The following is an 18,437-nucleotide window of genomic DNA, read 5'->3' as shown; positions in this document are numbered from 1 at the left end:
AAGGCCGCAGACCATTACCATATTACATGGTTAGCATACCATGCTAACCATATAATGCACTGAACCTTAAAATTTATTTTTCAACAGAACTTATAAATTATCTCTGTTCAAGCTCAATATTCTTCCACTGACTGAGTTTTTAACCTCTTTATACTCCCACGACCTAATATGGGGCTAGAATGATTTGATCTTTGACTTCTTTTAAGTGTATTGGGAGATTAGCACATTAACATCCAACAATGCTGGGAGCTCCTTGGACAAAAGTGCTGTTTAAAAATAAAATACTTTATATTTTTTTTCAGTGGTAAAATGAATTGCTCCTTTTTTCCACAGTACTGTCCTAAGCAATTTGAGATTTTATCACAGCTTTCAGTAAAAAAAAAAAATTAATACTCAATTTGTAAATTAAAGAATATCTACTTTTTTCAAAATAAAAACAACATTATCTAATACAAGCCATAAAGAAACAAATACTAAAAAGCATAAAGAAGAAAGTGATAATCATCCATAACTCCAAAACCCTAACAAAACACTATGAACATATAGACATAGTACTATGCATATACATACCTACTTAATGAGTATATATATATTTTACAGAAATAGAATCATATTCCCTGCAGTAATATTTTAACCTAATATGTTTTAGAGATCTTGAACAGCTATAAAATATTCCATCTCATGAATTACCCATAATTAGCCAGTCACCTAAAATTAAAGGTTTATGTTTTTTCCAGTTATTCACTGTGCTATAATGAATTCCTTTACATTCCACCTTTGCATATTGGTTTCACTACTTCTTAGAAAAAGAATTATTAGTCAAATGAAATGGGTACTTAAAATTATGAAAGATATTGCCAGACTGCCTCTGGAAAAGTAGAATCAATTTACCCTCCCACCAGCAGTGGATGCAAAGGCACATTTCCCTACAATTCACCGAACATGGCTTATCTTCTCTCATCTTTGCCAATTTGATAACAAAAATTCTATCTCACTGTTTTAATTGCACTTCATTACTTCTTTACTAGTAAAATAATCATTTGATATGTTTATAGAGCATTGGTATTACTTTTGTGAAATACTTTTTTCTAATTTTCAACTATGCTTTGTCTTTTTCTTATAGATCTACAGCCTGTTTTTGCTATTTCTTTGTGGGAGCTCTTCACACAATAAAGAGAATACATCTCTGTCTGCATATATTTCATAAATAATAATTACCAGTTTGTCATTTGTCTTTCAACTTTTTTGATACTTTTTGAATAAAGTGACTTTAAATCTTTATTTGGTCAATCTATTCATCTTTAAATTCAAGAGATTTGGGTCACACGTAGAAGGGCCTTCCTTATTTCAACATCTTAAAATTATTCATCTGAAAAATCTGGGAGTGTTAGAATTTTTTAATTAAATATTTAATCGATCTTAAATTTATTTTGGTATTTATATAGTATAAAGGAGAGATTTGGTTTGTTATTTTTTTCTAAATTCCTAGCCAATACTATTTATTGAAAAATCTATCCTTTCCACTCTCACTGAAATTCCATCTTCATCATGTGACAAATCACATATATTTTTGTCTTTCTGAACCTTCTTTTCTAAAACACTGATTTATATATGTATTTCTGCAGTAATACTATACTTTTAATAACGTAGCTTTGCACTATGTTTTCATGTACAAAATATTAAAACAGGATGGCACACACCAAAAATATTTCCTGTCTTGTGTTATTTTCCAATATCAAAGATATTGAGAAGGTCTAAGAACAAATGAGACATGATATTAATACTAACAATAAAAACTAATACAAATATTATCTACAGTTTACATACTACTTTCACACTACCTATGATGTTTACTACACTACAAGGTAGTTAATGTTACTTTTTTTTTTTTTTTTGGCTGCATTAGGTCTTCATTGCTGTGCGTGGGCTTTCTCTAACTGCTTTCTCTTCATTGCGGTGCGCAGGCTTCTCATTGCGGAGGCTTCTCTTGTTGTGGAGCTCGGGTTCTAGGCACGCGGGCTTCAGTAGTTGTGGCATGCAGGCTCAGTAGTCATGGCTCGCAGGCTCAGTAGTTGTGGCGCACGGGCTTAGTTGCTCTGCAGCATGTGGGATCTTCCCGGACCAGGGCTCAAACCCGTGTCCCCTGCATTGGCAGGCGGATTCTTAACCACTGTGCCACCAGGCAAGCCCCTAGTTACTGTTTCTTATTCAATTATAAGGAGTTAAGATTTGTTCAAAGACTTGCCTATGATCACACAGCAAGTAACTGGGAGAGCTAAAACCTGAACTTCATATTCCATGAACCTTCCATGACCCCACTAAGTTAAAAATAGAGCAATTACCCATAAAAGCCCAAATTCCTCATTTTTTAATCAAACTATCTTACCAAGTATGTGTCTGTATATGTACACACACATCTACGTAAATGCATTATACGCCTATAACACATAAACACAATATGCATTTATTTGAATGAGGAAAAACTTTAAATCCAGTCTGACACTCCTGAAGCTTAAATAATTCCACCAATATTATAGACCTTAACTACATTAACACAGTAACAATGAAACAGAAAAACTAAAAATCTGGACTATATTTCCTAAGAGATAGTCACTTTTGGTCTCCCAAATATAGGTAGAAAATGAAAATATTTTGTATTTCAACAAGAATATTTCCTTAAGTAATTACTAACCCAAAAGAGATCAGTTTTGGATACATCACAAAACAGGTCCCACTCTATGAGACCCCTAGGAAGGATCCAGAAGCAGGAGACTGTAGCAGTGTGCGTTAAAAGTCCAGGTCAGCCCCAGGATTCACTGGGGAGAAAACAATCACCATTGTCACATGTAAGAGTATATAAGGTAGAGGGTCCACAAATTTCTCTAGGACCATGAGACACCAACCACCACAGGGTCCTGTCAGGTAGCCCAGCTAGGAGAAAAAAAAATTTATTTCAAAGAATGGCAGAAGGCATATTACCAATACATTTCCCAAATTTTAGTGGCAGTGTTGTGTTAGCCAGGACTCCTGAATCACACTAGGTTACTGCAATGATATATAATAACTATTGGCTTCCTAAGCCTTTAATGGCTTATACACATTATATTGTATATATTGTATACAATATATTGTATGAGAAGTATTAATCATATGTTCATGCTGTCAAGGATGACATGCTAAAAAAGTACAAATGAAGCAATTATATCCCAAGCAGTGAGAGATTTCACATGTAGCAAATAGTTTTATTATATACTATGACAGTAAAATTTGGATCAACTAAGTGCTGAAGAGAATCACATTTTTAAAAAATTTATTTCAGTAAAGGAAAGAGATGACTTGGAGAAAGAGAAAATGGTTTCAGAAGAGATACAGCATGATGGGGTTTCTTTGGAGGTCAGGGACTGGCTGGAAAGGAGACTCTGCCCACAGAGAAAACAGAAGCAAGAGATCTGCTGTGTGCTTGCAGAGTACTCTCTTGTGACCCAAGCTATCTGAGTGACATGTTACGTGAAACACAGAAGCAGCCAGCACCTCGTCTGAAGTGAAGGATGCATCCTATACTTTTCCCTAGGTTGCTTGATTGCATCTCTTTCCAGGCATGATGAATCAATAGCAGACACAACCTCTCCATAGAGTAGCTTTGATAGTTAAAAAGGAAGTACGTTCTCAAGTACTAGAACCCAAAATGGAATATGCATACCTAACCCTAGTTAGAGGTAAGCAAAAAAGAAGCTTGACTTTCAAAATAATTTGTTTTCCACAGTAGCAAATATAAACATGTAAAAATAAGATTGGGGTCATATCCTATAGAGCAATGAATCATTATGCAGAAATGACTGTGTGGAGATTCATCTTAATTTCTTCCTACAACATTCAAAGGAATTCAAATACTGAAAGGATATCTCAAAAACATAAAACACTTTGCAAGCCACACATGTAAAAATAACAGAGGTAAACATAAAGAATATTTTCATTTCTAACATATCAGGAAATAAGAAATTATCTAGAGGTTTCATTAATTTTCCAAAATAAAGATTTTTTCCATATCTTTCTGGTGAGAGCATAAACAAACTCGGACTAAGACCGATCCTCTCATCTTTGAAAATTTACAATGAATAAAAGAATTACTTGTTTTTGAAGTTAAAGTAAAATTGAGATTAATAGTTCCACTAAACATGAATATATTTTGTATATATTCACATATGTGTATTTTGTATAAACATGTACAGGGGGGTTGTAACTATAAAGTATTTTAATTAAGTTATTTTTTCTATTATCAGGAAGTTATGTTAACCTGTAAACTAACTCCTGAAGTAAATGAATAATTCCTGGGACTTCCCTGGTGGCACAGTGGTTAAGAATCCGCCTGCCAATGCAGGGGACACAGGTTCGATCCCTGGTCCGGGAAGATCCCACATGCTGTGGAACAACTAAGCATGTGCGCCACAACTACTGAGCCTGCGCTCTAAAGCCCACGAGCCACAACTACTGAGCCCGTGTGCCACAACTACTGAAGCCCGTGCACCTAGAGCCCGTGCTCTGCAACGAGAGAAGCCACTGCGATGAGAAGCCCGCACACCGCAACGAAGAGTAGCCTCTGCTCGCCGCAACTAGAGAAAGCCCGCGCGCAGCAACGAAGACCCAACACAGCCAAAAATAAATTAATTAATTAAAATAAATAACAATAAAAATAAATTGTCCTCTGTTTAAAAAAAGAAATGAAAAAAATGAAGAAAAATATCAGTCAGGAAAATCTATTTTTCTGTATTAATGAATTGCTGAATATATTAAATATATAAGAAATAAATCAAATACAGATGTTTATACATACATATTTCTGTGTTTACATGATGAAAGCTTAGGGTTACTATTCAAGGTATTTATTCCAGTTATATTGATCTGTTGAGACAGAATTGTGATTTTAGCGCCCTCTGCTGGGTTTTCCAGTCACAAACTCAATCTAAGGTCACCATTAGGGTAAAATCAAACATTTGAGACATCAAGTGAGAAATCACTTTTTCAATCCTTGATCACTTTAAGCCTTGGCAAAGATTATATAAAAGTTATAATCAAGATTTACTTTATTGTAACAGGAATTTATCAATTTTACATTAAGTTGAAGTATCATTATACATTTTTAAAGAGCATAATATAAAAGTTACATTAAACAAAATGTTTTAAGAAGTCTTATTTTTATCACTTCTTACTTGGCAATACATTCAGGTTTTTAAGACCACATTTATGGACTTCCCTGGTGGTGCAGTGGTTAAGAATCCCCCTGCCAATGCAGGGGACACGGATTCGATTCCCTGGTCCGGGAAGATCCCACATGCCGCGCAGCAACTAAGCCCATGCGCCAGAACTACTGAGCCTGCGCTCTAGAGCCCGCGTGCCACAACTACTGAAGCCCGCATGGCTAGAGTCCGTGCTCCGCAACAAGAGAAGCCACCGCAATGAGAAGCCCGCACACCACAATGAAGAGTAGCCCCTGCTCACCACAACTAGAGAAAGGCCGCGCAGCAACGATGACCCAAGGCAGCCAAACATAAATAAATAAATAAATAGATTTCTTTTTTAAAAAAAGACCACATTTATGACAAGACATTTTAATAAATTACTATTTTTCTAATTTGATCTATTTTCCCACCTTGTTAGTTCAATCAAAATAGTTTATTTTAAAACATCAGAATAATCCTTAAAAATACTTTCTTCATTATTAGAAAAAAACTGCAAAGCTTTAGAGGTACTCACCACTGGTAATAATAGTTTCATTTACTGAGTACCAACTATGAGGAATACAGCATATTATACACTTTCCACACATTATGTCCAGTTCTAAGAGATGAAAAAAACTGAGGTTCATAGAGATAATATAAATTGCTCAAGATTAATTTCAGAACCAAGATTCAAATGTAGGTGTGTCTCAATCCAAAGACTCAAACCTTTCTACCAAACAATGGGCAGCAGTGGGAAAAAAAAAGCTTTTAACATACAATTTCTGCATTTGTCAATGCAACAACAACTTATGGGGGGGGTACATATATTATTCATACACAGAATAATAGCTTAGACCTTCAGGAAAATATTTTTATTTTACATAATGCTGCCAGCTAGTGGCCCTACTTCATACTGAGCCACTGGGAACAGTACTTGATTTTTACATGACCAAATCAAAAATCCACATTTAACATTCTAGAATTATGTTCCTAAACTGGGTATGCATAAGCCTGACTTAATGATATTTTACATTACCACAGAACTAAAGGAGAATGTCTCCTCAACCACCAATTAGTATGCCTTATCCAGACCTTGCCCCAACCCCCAATAAAAATATTGGGAAAGAATTCAGCAAGTGCCAACTCAGAGAAACTAAAAGGTATACTTATCACTATCCATGAAAAAGAAACCTACATTATTTTAAATATTTTAGGATAATTTTATGATAGTTAGATTCCTTAGTGACAAAATACATAAATATTTTTCTCCACAATCAAAAGCTTGCCATCATGTGGGCATAAGAACAAAATCATTGCCTGAGTATTGTTGGACATTATTCTATGCAGATAGAAAATTAGAGAGCACTTGATAACGTAGTACTGTTAGCAGAATACGTTATTTTAGTTCAGACAATAAGTAGTTACAGCTGTGAAATTTCCTGAGAAGAAAAGTATTTGAGTATAATTTTTACATTTAAAATGGTAATATTTCATTGATTATCCACTATCTTAAGAAAAATAGCCTATGCAACACATAAAGGAGTACACTGCTTCTATCATGGTATGTTGTTTAACGCAGTGATATAAAGATATTTCTTGTTTGATTTCTTTCATTATGTGACATTATAATTAAATGATTTTCTCAGTGGAGAAATCTATTATGACTTAATCAGAGACTTAGATAAGAAGTCAATATATTCTATAATATTATAATAATGCATAAAATAAAATCATTCTGGTATTAAAGTATATTAGCAGCAAGGAAAAATGTTCTGGGTTCACTCTTCAGTGAAAGAGAGAAGAAGCAAGAAGTAGAAACACACATACCCAAACACAGCAAAGAAGGGAGAGACAGCCCCTCTGTTGGACTGATTAACTGAAAAGGTCAAAATGAAAACAAGAAACAAAAGGGATAGTACTGGAGAATCCAGTGTTCCTCCTGACCTATGTTCTGTCATACACACACACACACACAGAGACACAAAACTGCCAAGTATAAAACCTGCCTTATCCCACTGAGTAGGTACATCTTACATGAGGCTTATTATGCAGCTAAAAACAGCAAGAGTTTCTATTACACACACACACACACACACACACACACACACACTAGTCAATAAAATAAACACTGGAAAACAAATTTTTAATTCACTTTTAAAACACTAAAAATATTTCTATACAGTGAGTATATAACTTACAAATATTTCCTGTATTGTCAAAGCTGGTAAGAACATCTTCAACATTCAAAGATCCACTATTATGCCTAGAAAGGAATAAAGCATTTTCTTTAGTGATTCTGAAATATTAACATTTATTAATCTTTTAAAAAGCTGAGACTATATTGTGATACACTCAATACTAATAACCCTTTTCATGTGGGGTTTTTAAAATATTTCTGCCCACTAGAGGGAGAAGGAGAAGAAATAACAGACGAGTCTTTGGTATATTTAATGTAATGACATTTCTTGATGATTAATCTACACTTTAAAGTACTAAAAAATATTTTTAATTGTTATTGTTTTAATTATATAAATGTGACATAAATTATTTACCTTTATAAAGACAACAAAACAAAACCCTACATTTTGAGAATCTCAAAATGAAAATAAACAATCAACTTCCATTACCACACTCCACAATACATAAGTTCCTTCTATTATGGCCCAACAAATTCAGAACTTCAGTCACAAAGAACTAACCGACCTTCAGGTCTGCACATTCCATTTACAGGGAGTTCTAAATGTCAGGGGGCAAATGTTTTGTATCTTGCTCACTGATCTTAATTCAATTCCTCTTATTTTTTTTTTTTTTTAAATAAATTTATTTATTTATTTATTTTTGGCTGCATTGGGTCTTCATTGCTGCACGCGGGCTTTCTCTAGTTGCGGCAAGCGGGGGCTACTCTTCATTGTGGTGCGCAGGCTTCTCATTGCGGAGGCTTTTCTTGTTGCGGAGCACAGGCTCTAGGCGCACGGGCTTCCATAGTTGTGGCACGCGGGCTCGGTTGCTATGGCTCACAGGCTCTAGAGCGCAGGCTCAGTAGTTGTGGCGCACGGGCTTAGTTGCTCTGCAGCATGTGGGATCTTCCCAGACCAGGGCTCAAACCCGTGTCCCCTGCATTGGCAGGCGGATTCTTAACCACTGTGCCACCAGGCAAGCCCCTAGTTACTGTTTCTTATTCAATTATAAGGAGTTAAGATTTGTTCAAAGACTTGCCTATGATCACACAGCAAGTAACTGGCAGAACTAAAACCTGAACTTCATATTCCATGATCCTTCCATGACCCCACTAAGTTAAAAATAGAGCAATTACCCATAAAAGCCCAAATTCCTCATTTTTTAATCAAACTATCTTACCAAGTATGTGTGTGTATATATACACACATCTACATAAATGTATTATACGCCTATAACACATAAACACAATATGCCTTTATTTGAATGAGGAAAAACTTTAAATCCAGTCTGACACTCCTGAAGCTTAAACAATTCCACCAATATTATAGACCTTAACTACACTAACACAGTAACAATGAAACAGAAAGACTAAAAATCTGGACTATATTTCCTAAGAGATAGTCACTTTTGGTCTCCCAAATATAGGTAGAAAATGAAAATATTTTGTATTTCAACAAGAATATTTCCTTAAGTAATTACTAACCCAAAAGAGATCAGTTTTGGATACATCACAAAACAGGTCCCACTCTATGAGACCCCTAGGAAGGATCCAGAAGCAGGAGACTGTAGCAGTGTGCGTTAAAGTCCAGGTCAGCCCCAGGATTCATTGGGGAGAAAACAATCACCATTGTCACATGTAAGAGTATATAAGGTAGAGGGTCTACAAATTTCTCTAGGACCATGAGACACCAACCACCACAGGGTCCTGTCAGGTAGCCCAGCTAGGAGAAAAAAAAAAATTTATTTCAAAGAATGGCAGAAGGCGTATTACCAATACATTTCCCAAATTTAAGTGGCAGTATTGTGTTAGCCAGGACTCCTGAATCACACTAGGTGTGACCTGAGTCAATAGGTCATAGAGTCTGAGTTACTTTTCCAGTGGTGATTACAAAAAGTTGGTGCTAACACATCTACAATCTTCTACATTCTCCCCTATATAACTTTCAGCTGTAGTTCTTTAGGATGTTGTAATAGTTTATAATAACCATTAATAATTCACAATAAAATTTACTTCATCCACACTACTTTGTCATTAAAACTCATCACAAATGATATATACTATTATGGACTGAACTGTGTCTCCCCAAAATTCATATGTTAAAGCCCTAACCCCCAGTGCCTCAGAATGCGACTGAATTTGGACATAGGGCCTTCAAAGAGTTAATTAAGTTAAAATTGGGTCATTAGGGTGAGCCCTAATATATACACACATATATATATATATATATATATATATATATATATATATATATATATATATCCTTATAAAAAAAGGAGATTAGGACACACAGAGACAACAAGGCATGTGCACAGAGGGACAACCACGTGAAGAGGCAGCAAGAGAGCAGCCACATGCAAGTCAAAGAGAGAGGCCTTGGATGAAACCAAACCTGCAACACCTAGATCCAAGACTTCTAGACCCCAAACTGTGAGAAAATAAACTTGCTGTTTAAGCCATCCAGTCTGCGGTGTTTTGTTCTGGGAGCCCTAGCAAGCTAATACATATAGTAAGAGAACACATGTAAACTATAATACCCTTTTCAGAACAACATTTTATTTCTATCACAGAGACCAAGTTCCTTCATGGGGTGACCAAGTGAGGACGCAAACAGTTATCTGCAATAATCACTGGCGCAATAACCACTGGGCTCAACAGTATCATAACCTAAGGCAATGAAGTTATCAACCACAAATCCAACGTTCATCTTCATAACACAATGATTCTGCACCTTCTCTGTGGATGCAAGATTCTAGAAGAGGTTATTTACGTCTAACATGGAAAACTACAACATACATGTCAGACAAGAGAGGAAAAAGAACAAAGCATTAAATATCTAAAGCACAAGGTGAAGCTATTAAAATGATCAGCAATACAGCATAGAACTCAAAGAACTTTTTCCTAAATATAAAAGCAATATACGGTTTCCTCAAGAAAAAACTACCCATAATCCTATCATGCAGAGGTAACCACAGTTAATAGTTTGGTATATAGCCTTCAAATTTTATGCTATGCTCATAGACCTGTCATTAAATAACTGAGAGCACATTGTCCATACAGTTTTGCAATTTGTATTTTTTCATTTAACATATTATAAAGTTTCCCACATCATTAAATATTATCCTGCAACATGATTTTAATGGCTGCCAAGTAGTCCAATGAATGCACCATAATTTACTGAACCAACACCTTATGATGGATTTTTAGATTATGCCCACTTTTGTGCTTTATGCATATTGTTTCAATGAACATCCTTGTAGAAATAGCATTGAGCCCCTTTCTGATTATTTCTTTAGGATAAATACCTAAAAGTGAAATTGCTTTATGGCCTAGTTTTAATAAGGACATTCTCTCATGCACATTCGCACGCTCTCTCTGTCACTCTATCTCTCTCTCTCTCTCATCAAGATGAAATAAACATTTGAAAAGAAATCTGAGACAAGAGTTAAAAAAAAAAAAGGTACATATATTTTGCAAGAAGTTAAATATTTCTAAAAAGCAGAAACTGGGATAAAGTAAAATGTATCTTTAAAAGTTAAAAGCAGTATTCAAAATAGAAAGTGTGACACAAAACTTGTCTTCTTGAAAGCATTATTTCTTGAAGCCAAGAAGCAGAAAGTATACCCTATGATATTAAATGGGATCAGGGTGGGGAAACAAGAAAACTAATCCTATACCTCTAAGTAACTTACAAAAAATGAAAATCACTTATCTACGAAGTCTAGAAACCCTAAAAGATGGCATCTCATGAAAGAAAAATGTCAACAATCATTGTCTTCAATGGTATAAGAATTAGTCCTACTTATAGGAAAACTGCCATGAACACAGTGTGGTAAAGATTCAGTTTGATTATTTCAAGTTCCCTTTCATTTGGCCCAAACTCAAGGACTTTTCTTTATTCAGAGTCATCTATACTTTATTCAAGTGTCAACTCTATAAGATCTTGTCTACCCTTAATCTTTCAACTGTTTACCTAGGTCCTGCCTGGACAATGTGGTTATTAGACAGTAATACCTGCAAGGAAGGGACCTTATCAAACTTCAGTTTTACCATTACACTGATAATTAATGTTATATAACAGTCACAACGTTTTGCTAACATATCCAGGGTGTAAAAAGTTCACTCCATCTTCTCCTAAACTCTGAAGCTTTAACTTGTTTCCCAAGCCTTTAATTTAAATGTTCTCACCACAAAAAAGAAATAATTATGTGACATGATAGAGGTGTTAGCTAGTACTATGGTACTAATCATTTTGCAATATATAAGTGAATCAAGTCAACACAGTGTATACCTTAAATTTACACAATGTTATATGTCAATTATATCAATATCTCAATAAAGCTGGAAAAAAATTTACCAGTAGCCAGTTTTTTCTTCCCAAAGCCAACCAATTTTTTTCACAAGCACCTAAAGCTATGCTAGAACTGAGGACCTTTGAGTTTTTCTAAAGAATACCTATGGGGTAAGGACTAAGGAGCAAGTCACTGGGGCAGATAATTATCTGAAGAGGGGGAAAAAAAAAACCTACCAGAGAAAAATTTGAAGCCTAAAGGTATCAAGAGATTGAAACCAGAGGTTAAAAGTAAGTGAGGGCTAAATATGGCACCCAAAACACAAACAACGAAAGAAGAAAATAGATAAATTGAACTTCAACAAAACTAAAAACTTTTGTACACCAAAGGACACTATCAAGAAAGTGAAAAGATAACCCAGAAGATGGGAGAAAATATTTGCAAATCACATATCTGATATGGGTCAAGTATCCAGAATATATAAAGAAGTCTGAAATTCAATAACAAAGAGACAAACAACCCAATTAAAAATGGGCATAGGACTTGAATAGACATTTCTCCAAAGAAGATATCCAAATGGCCAATGGGCACATGAAAAAACATACAACATAATTAGTCACTGGGGGACTGCAAATCAAAAGAACAGTAAAATATCACTTTACACCCACTAGAATGGCAATAATACAAAATAATAATAATATAGGAAAAATCATAGGTGCTTGCAAGAATGGGGAGAAATTAGAATCCTCATATATTCCTAGTAGGTAAAATGGCACAGCCACTGTGGAAAACAATTTGGCCACTCTTCAAAAAGTTAAACAAAGAGTTACTACATGACCCAGTAATTCTGCCCCTCAGTACATACCTAAAAGAAAGAATTTAAAACTTACACATTCACATAAAAACTGGTACATGAATGTTAATAGTAGCATTATTCATAATAGCCAAAAAGCAGAAACTACCCAAATGTCCATCAACTGATGAAGGGATAAACAAAATATGGTATTGTCTGTACAATGGAATATTATTCAGCCATAAAAAAGGAATGAAGTACTGGTATATGCTATAACATGGATGAATCAGAAAACATTATGCTAAGTAAAAGAAGCCAAATATAAAGGCCACATATCATATGATTCTACTTATATAAAATGTCCAGAATAGGCAATATAGGCAAATCCATATAGATAGAAAGTAGGTAAGTGGTTGCCAGGGGTTAGGGGGAGGAGGAAGATGGAGAGTTACTAGTAATGGGGATGGGGTTTCCTTTTGGGGTGATGAAAAGCTTCGGAAATTAGAGAGTGGTGATGGTTGCACAACATCGTGAATATACTGAATTGCACAATTTAAAATGGTTAAAATGATTAATTTTACCTTGATTAAAACGAAAAGTGGTCCCCCAAAATCAGAAAAAGTAAGTCAGAGAGTGGAATGGGTCCTAAGAGGTTGCGTAAGAACAAAGAGGAAAGGTTTTCTGAAGGAAAAGGTTTAAAAAGTTGATTTTCCATGCAACTACTTTGGAGCTCTTTCAAAAATAAATGGCTGAAGAGGTTTTTTTTCAGTCTTACATCTACTAGTTATAGGAAACTAAAAGATTATTTCTACATAATATATGAAAATTTGAAAAAGTATTCAGGGAATATTTCAATTTACTGAAACTATGAATATATGTATATGTAAGCAAACTACACAAACAATCATGACTGGAGTTTAAATAACCTAGAAAATTAAGTTATAATTAGCTCATATCTGTGATTTAAGCTCCATGAAAACATGACTCAATGGATTAGTCTTTTAATTTTCTACATACACTGCACCACATTTTGAAGCTCTTATAAAGTTCCTTCTAAAATACAAAATAAAATACAAGAGAACAAAAGCTGCTTTAATATTCATCGCTGTTGTTAACAGCACTACTAACATTAAAACTGTACTTTTTAAATATAAATTCAGGGACTTCCTTAGTGGCATAGTGGTTAAGAATCCACCTGCCAATGCAGGGGACACAGGTTCGAGCCCTGTTCCCTGAAGATCCCACATGCTGTGGAGCAACTAAGCCCGTGAGTCACAACTACTGAGCCTGAGCTCTAGAGCCCACGAGCCACAACTACTGATGCCCACGTGCCTAGAGACCATGCTCCGCAACAAGAGAAGCCACCACAATGAGAAGCCTGCACACCACAACAAAGAGTAGCCCCTGCTCACTGCAACTAGAGGAAGCCTGCGCGCAGCAACAAAGACCCGACGCAGCCAAAAATGAACAAATAAATAAATAAATTTAAATTTAAAATAATAAATAAATAAACAAATATAAATTCAGTATCCATATTTGCCTCAGATACCAACCTTGCCAAGTTTTAAAGGGGCACCTATGATACACTACACATATAAGGATAATCTGCCATACATCTAATTTCATAAGCATACCATTCCCATCACAAGTTTTTATTCAGTGAGCACTCACAGGGTACATACTAAATCCAGTGGGGTGAGGGTTTGTTTTATTTTTTTTCCTTTCCTTAGAGAAGCAATACATGATCTCAATGCAGTGCATCTGTTGTACTACAGTCAAAGACAAAGTCATTCTTGACTTCTTGCCCATTCTAAGCCTCCAGGACAGGCCAAAAGGCAAGAATGCTAGGCTTCTAATTCAGCAATTACCATAGCAACAGGAGTCATTCAAAGAAAGGAGGACAGTTCAGGCCTCTCAGCTTTTTCTATACCTAAGACATATATACATTTATAAATGAATAACTCAGGTACTTTTATGGTTCTGAATATAAATGGAAGTATTTTAAAGTTTCCAGAATATGCAAATTCCTATTACACTGAAATTAAGTTAAAATACAGGGGCAGGGAACAGCAATTTCTAGTATCTATACAGTAATCTCTATACAACAAGAAATTGCAACTTATAAGACAAGGAGAAGAAAATTTTTTTAATAGTTTTTTACCATACATAGAAAATCCTAAAGATGTCACCAGAAAACTACTAGAACTAATCAGTGAATTTGGCAAGGTTGCAGGATACAAAATTAATGCACAGAAATCTCTGGCATTCCTATACACCAACAATGAAAAGTCAGAAAGAGAAATTAAGGAAACGCTCCCATTTACCATTGCAACAAAAAGAATAAAATACCTAGGAATAAACCTGCCTAAGGAGGCGAAAGACTTGTACTCAGAAAACTATAAAACACTGATGAAAGAAATCAAAGATAACATAAACAGATGGAGAAATATACCACATTCTTGGATTGGAAGAATCAACATTGTGAAAATGACTATACTACCCAAAGCAATCTACTACCCAATTGAATCTACAGATTCAATACAATCCCTATCAAACTACCAATGGCATTCTACACAGAATTAGAACAAAAAATCTTACAATTCGTATGGAAACACAAAAGACCCCAAATAACCAAAGCAACTTGAGAAAGAAAAACGGAGATGGAGGAAACAGGCTCCCCGACTTCAAACTATACCACAAAGCCACAGTAATCAAGACAGTATGGTACTGGCACAAAAACAGAAATATAGATCAATGGCACAGGATAATGCCCAGAGATAAACCCACGCACATATGGGCACCTAATTTATGACAAAGGAGGCAAGAACATACAATGGAGAAAAGACAGTCTCTTCAATAAGTGGTGCTGGGAAAACTGGACAGCTACATGTAAAAGAATGAAATTAGAACACTCCCTAACGCCAAACACAAAAATAAACTCCAAATGGATTAAAGACTTAAATGTAAGACCAGACACAGAACTCTTGGAGGAAAACATAGGAAGAACACTCTTTGACATAAATCACAGCAAGATCTTTTTTGACCCACCTCCTAGAGTAACGGAAATAAAAACAAAAATAAACAAGTGGGACTTAATTAAACTTAAAAGCTTTTGCACAGCAAAGGAAACCATAAACAAGACAAAAAGACAACCCTCAGAATGGGAGAAAATATTTGCAAATGAAACAATAGACAAAGAATTAATCTCCAAAATATACAAACAGATCATGGAGCTCAATATCAAAAAAAAAACAATCCAGTTAAAAAATGGGTGGAAGACCTAAATAGACATTTCACCAAGGAAAACATACAGATGGCCAAGAGGCACATGAAAAGACACTCAATGTCACTAATTATTAGAGAAATGCAAGTCAAAACTACAATGAAGTATCACCTCACACCAGTCAGAATGGCCATTATCAAAAAAGCTAGAAACAATAAATGCTGGAAAGGGTGTGGTGAAAAGGGAACCCTCCTACACTGTTGGTGGGAATGTAAATTGATACAACTATGGAAAACGGTATGGAGGTTTCTTAAAAAACTAAAATAGAACTACCATATGACCCAGCAATCCACTACTGGGCATATACCCTGAGAAAAACATAATTCAAAATGAGACATGCACCACAATGTTCACTGCAGCACTATTTACAATAGCCAGGACATGGAACCAACCTAAATGTCCATCGACAGATGAATGGATAAAGAAGCTGTGGTACATATATACGATGGAATATTACTCAGCCATAAAAAGAAACAAAATCGAGTTATTTGTAGTGAGGTGGATGGACCTAGAGTCTGTCATACAGAGTGAAGTAAGTCAGAAACAGAAAAACAAATACCGTATGCTAACGCATATATATGGAATCTAAAAAAAAAAAAAAAAAAAAAAGGTACTGATGAACCTAGTTGCAGGGCAGGAATAAAGAGGTAGACATAGAGAATGGACTTGATGACATGGGGTAGGAGGGCGAAGTGAGAGTAGCATCGACATATATACATTACCAAACGTTAAATAGTTGGCTGGTGGGAAGCAGCAGCATAGCACAGGGAGGTCAGCTCGGTGCTTTGCGATGATCCATAGGGGTGGGATAGGGAGGATGGGAAGGAGGCTCAAGAGGGAGGGGGTATGGGGACATGTATGCATACAGCTGATTTGCTTTGTTGTACAACAGAAACTAACACAGTATTGTGAAGCAATTATACTCCAATAAAGATCTATTAAAATATATATATATATATATATTTTTTGGCTTCATCAGGTCTTAGTTGCAGCACATGGGATCTTTTGTTATGGCACACAGGCTCTTCGTTGTGGTGCACAGGCTTCTCTCTAGTTGTGGCACACGGGGTCAGTAGTTGTGGCACATGGGCTTAGTTGCCCTGTGGCACAGGGGATCTTAGTTCCCTGACCAGGGATCAAACCCACGTCCCCTGCATTGCAAGACAGATTCGCAACCACTGGACCACCAGGGAAGTCCCTTCATATATATATATATATATATATATATATATATATATATATATATATATATATATATATATATATTATTTATTTATTTATTCATTCATTCATTCATTCATTCATTTATTTGGCTGCGCCAGGTCTTAGCTGCGGCACATGGGATCTTTGTTGCGGCGTGTGGGATCTTTTAGTTGCAGCATGCGGGATCTTTAGTTGCAGCATGCAAACTCTTAGTTGAAGCATGAGGGATCTAGTTCCCTCACCAGGGATCAAACCCGGGCCCCCTGCATTGGGAGCACAAGTCTTAGCCACTGGACCACCAGGGAAGTCCCAGGAACAAGGAATTTTTAATGAAAGATTTTTAGTATAAACACCTCCTGGGATATATTAGTTTTCTATACATGCATCTATCTAATAGCAAGAACCTCTTCTATAAAATTCTAAGAAATGAACACCAGAAAAACAAGAAGAGTTTGCCAAGGAATAAAGCAAGAGCCATACCCTGGATTTTAATTTACTAACTCTCAACACTCACTTTGGAACAGAGTCGACCATCCTCAGATATACAGAAAAGACAACAGATCTTGGGGAATTCATAACCTAACTTTTACATTGTCCAGACTTTTGCTTCTGATGAAAAGTCACCAGGGGAAATTCTTTATTCCTTCATTTTAAGTATCATCATGTAAAGCTGACAGGAAATGATCAAAATTTTAATTCAGGCCACTGCTTATATACCTTTTAATAATATAAACAATATACAACTATGTACTCTGAATTCACAAATATCTAATTATTTACTCTCTTAAGGTATTCATTTCAAGTCTAATAAAACTTTAAAGGAACATAAATCAATATGCAGGGAAATGAATTTACTGATTTGATTTATTTAAAAACTATTCACCCCCTTTTTTCACTGCATAGCGTTAATAAACTTAAAAAATATAGAAGATGATGATGGTACTGCATTTCAAACAACTTTCCAAGCCACTACTTTTGGCTATTACAAGTAATTTTTTTAAACTTTAGAATGCTCACAATTCAAATAACACTGAAGCAAATAGATAAAGGTAGCTAAAGAAATGTCATGGAAAGACTGACAAAAGAGTTGATACAAGATATCAAAGGAGCAAGAATGGAAATCCATGTTGGGCAGAAAGCAGTAAACAAGGAGAAGTGGTAACCATAAGAAATCAACATGAACAAAATTGGCAATGGAATGGAATGAACTGTTCTTGGCAGAAATCCTCTCCTACCTAAGCAATTTCAGTAATATCGGTTATTTCCTATACAGTATCAGGATTATGGAGTAAGAAATGGAATGCTCAGAATAATCAATGAGGAAATTAGTTTATCTAGGCCTCAATCCCTTCATCTGAAAAGTGAATAAATGTATATATGACTGCCGCACAAGTGGCAGGATGCATAGAGGTTAAAAGTGCAGGCTGTGACTATCATTATATAAGATGTTACTGATGAAGACAGCTGGGTGATG

The 18,437-nt window shown here is 35.4% G+C and overlaps 1 protein-coding gene across 2 annotated transcripts in view; it reads right to left on the bottom strand.

Annotated features, from left to right (window-relative positions):
• CAMKMT (calmodulin-lysine N-methyltransferase) overlaps positions 1-18,437 on the bottom strand; it is a 399,695-nt gene that overhangs the window by 355,111 nt on the left and 26,147 nt on the right. For both annotated transcript variants that reach the window (XM_061210698.1, XM_061210699.1), the window contains exon 3: positions 7,415-7,479. In XM_061210698.1, coding sequence (XP_061066681.1) covers positions 7,415-7,479 — 65 coding nt within the window. The remainder of the gene's footprint in view (positions 1-7,414; positions 7,480-18,437) is intronic.

This window comes from Eubalaena glacialis, chromosome 14 (assembly GCF_028564815.1).
Source record: "Eubalaena glacialis isolate mEubGla1 chromosome 14, mEubGla1.1.hap2.+ XY, whole genome shotgun sequence".
In the NCBI taxonomy this organism is placed as follows: Eukaryota; Metazoa; Chordata; class Mammalia; order Artiodactyla; family Balaenidae; genus Eubalaena; species Eubalaena glacialis.
This window is presented reverse-complemented; position numbering and strand designations above follow the sequence as displayed.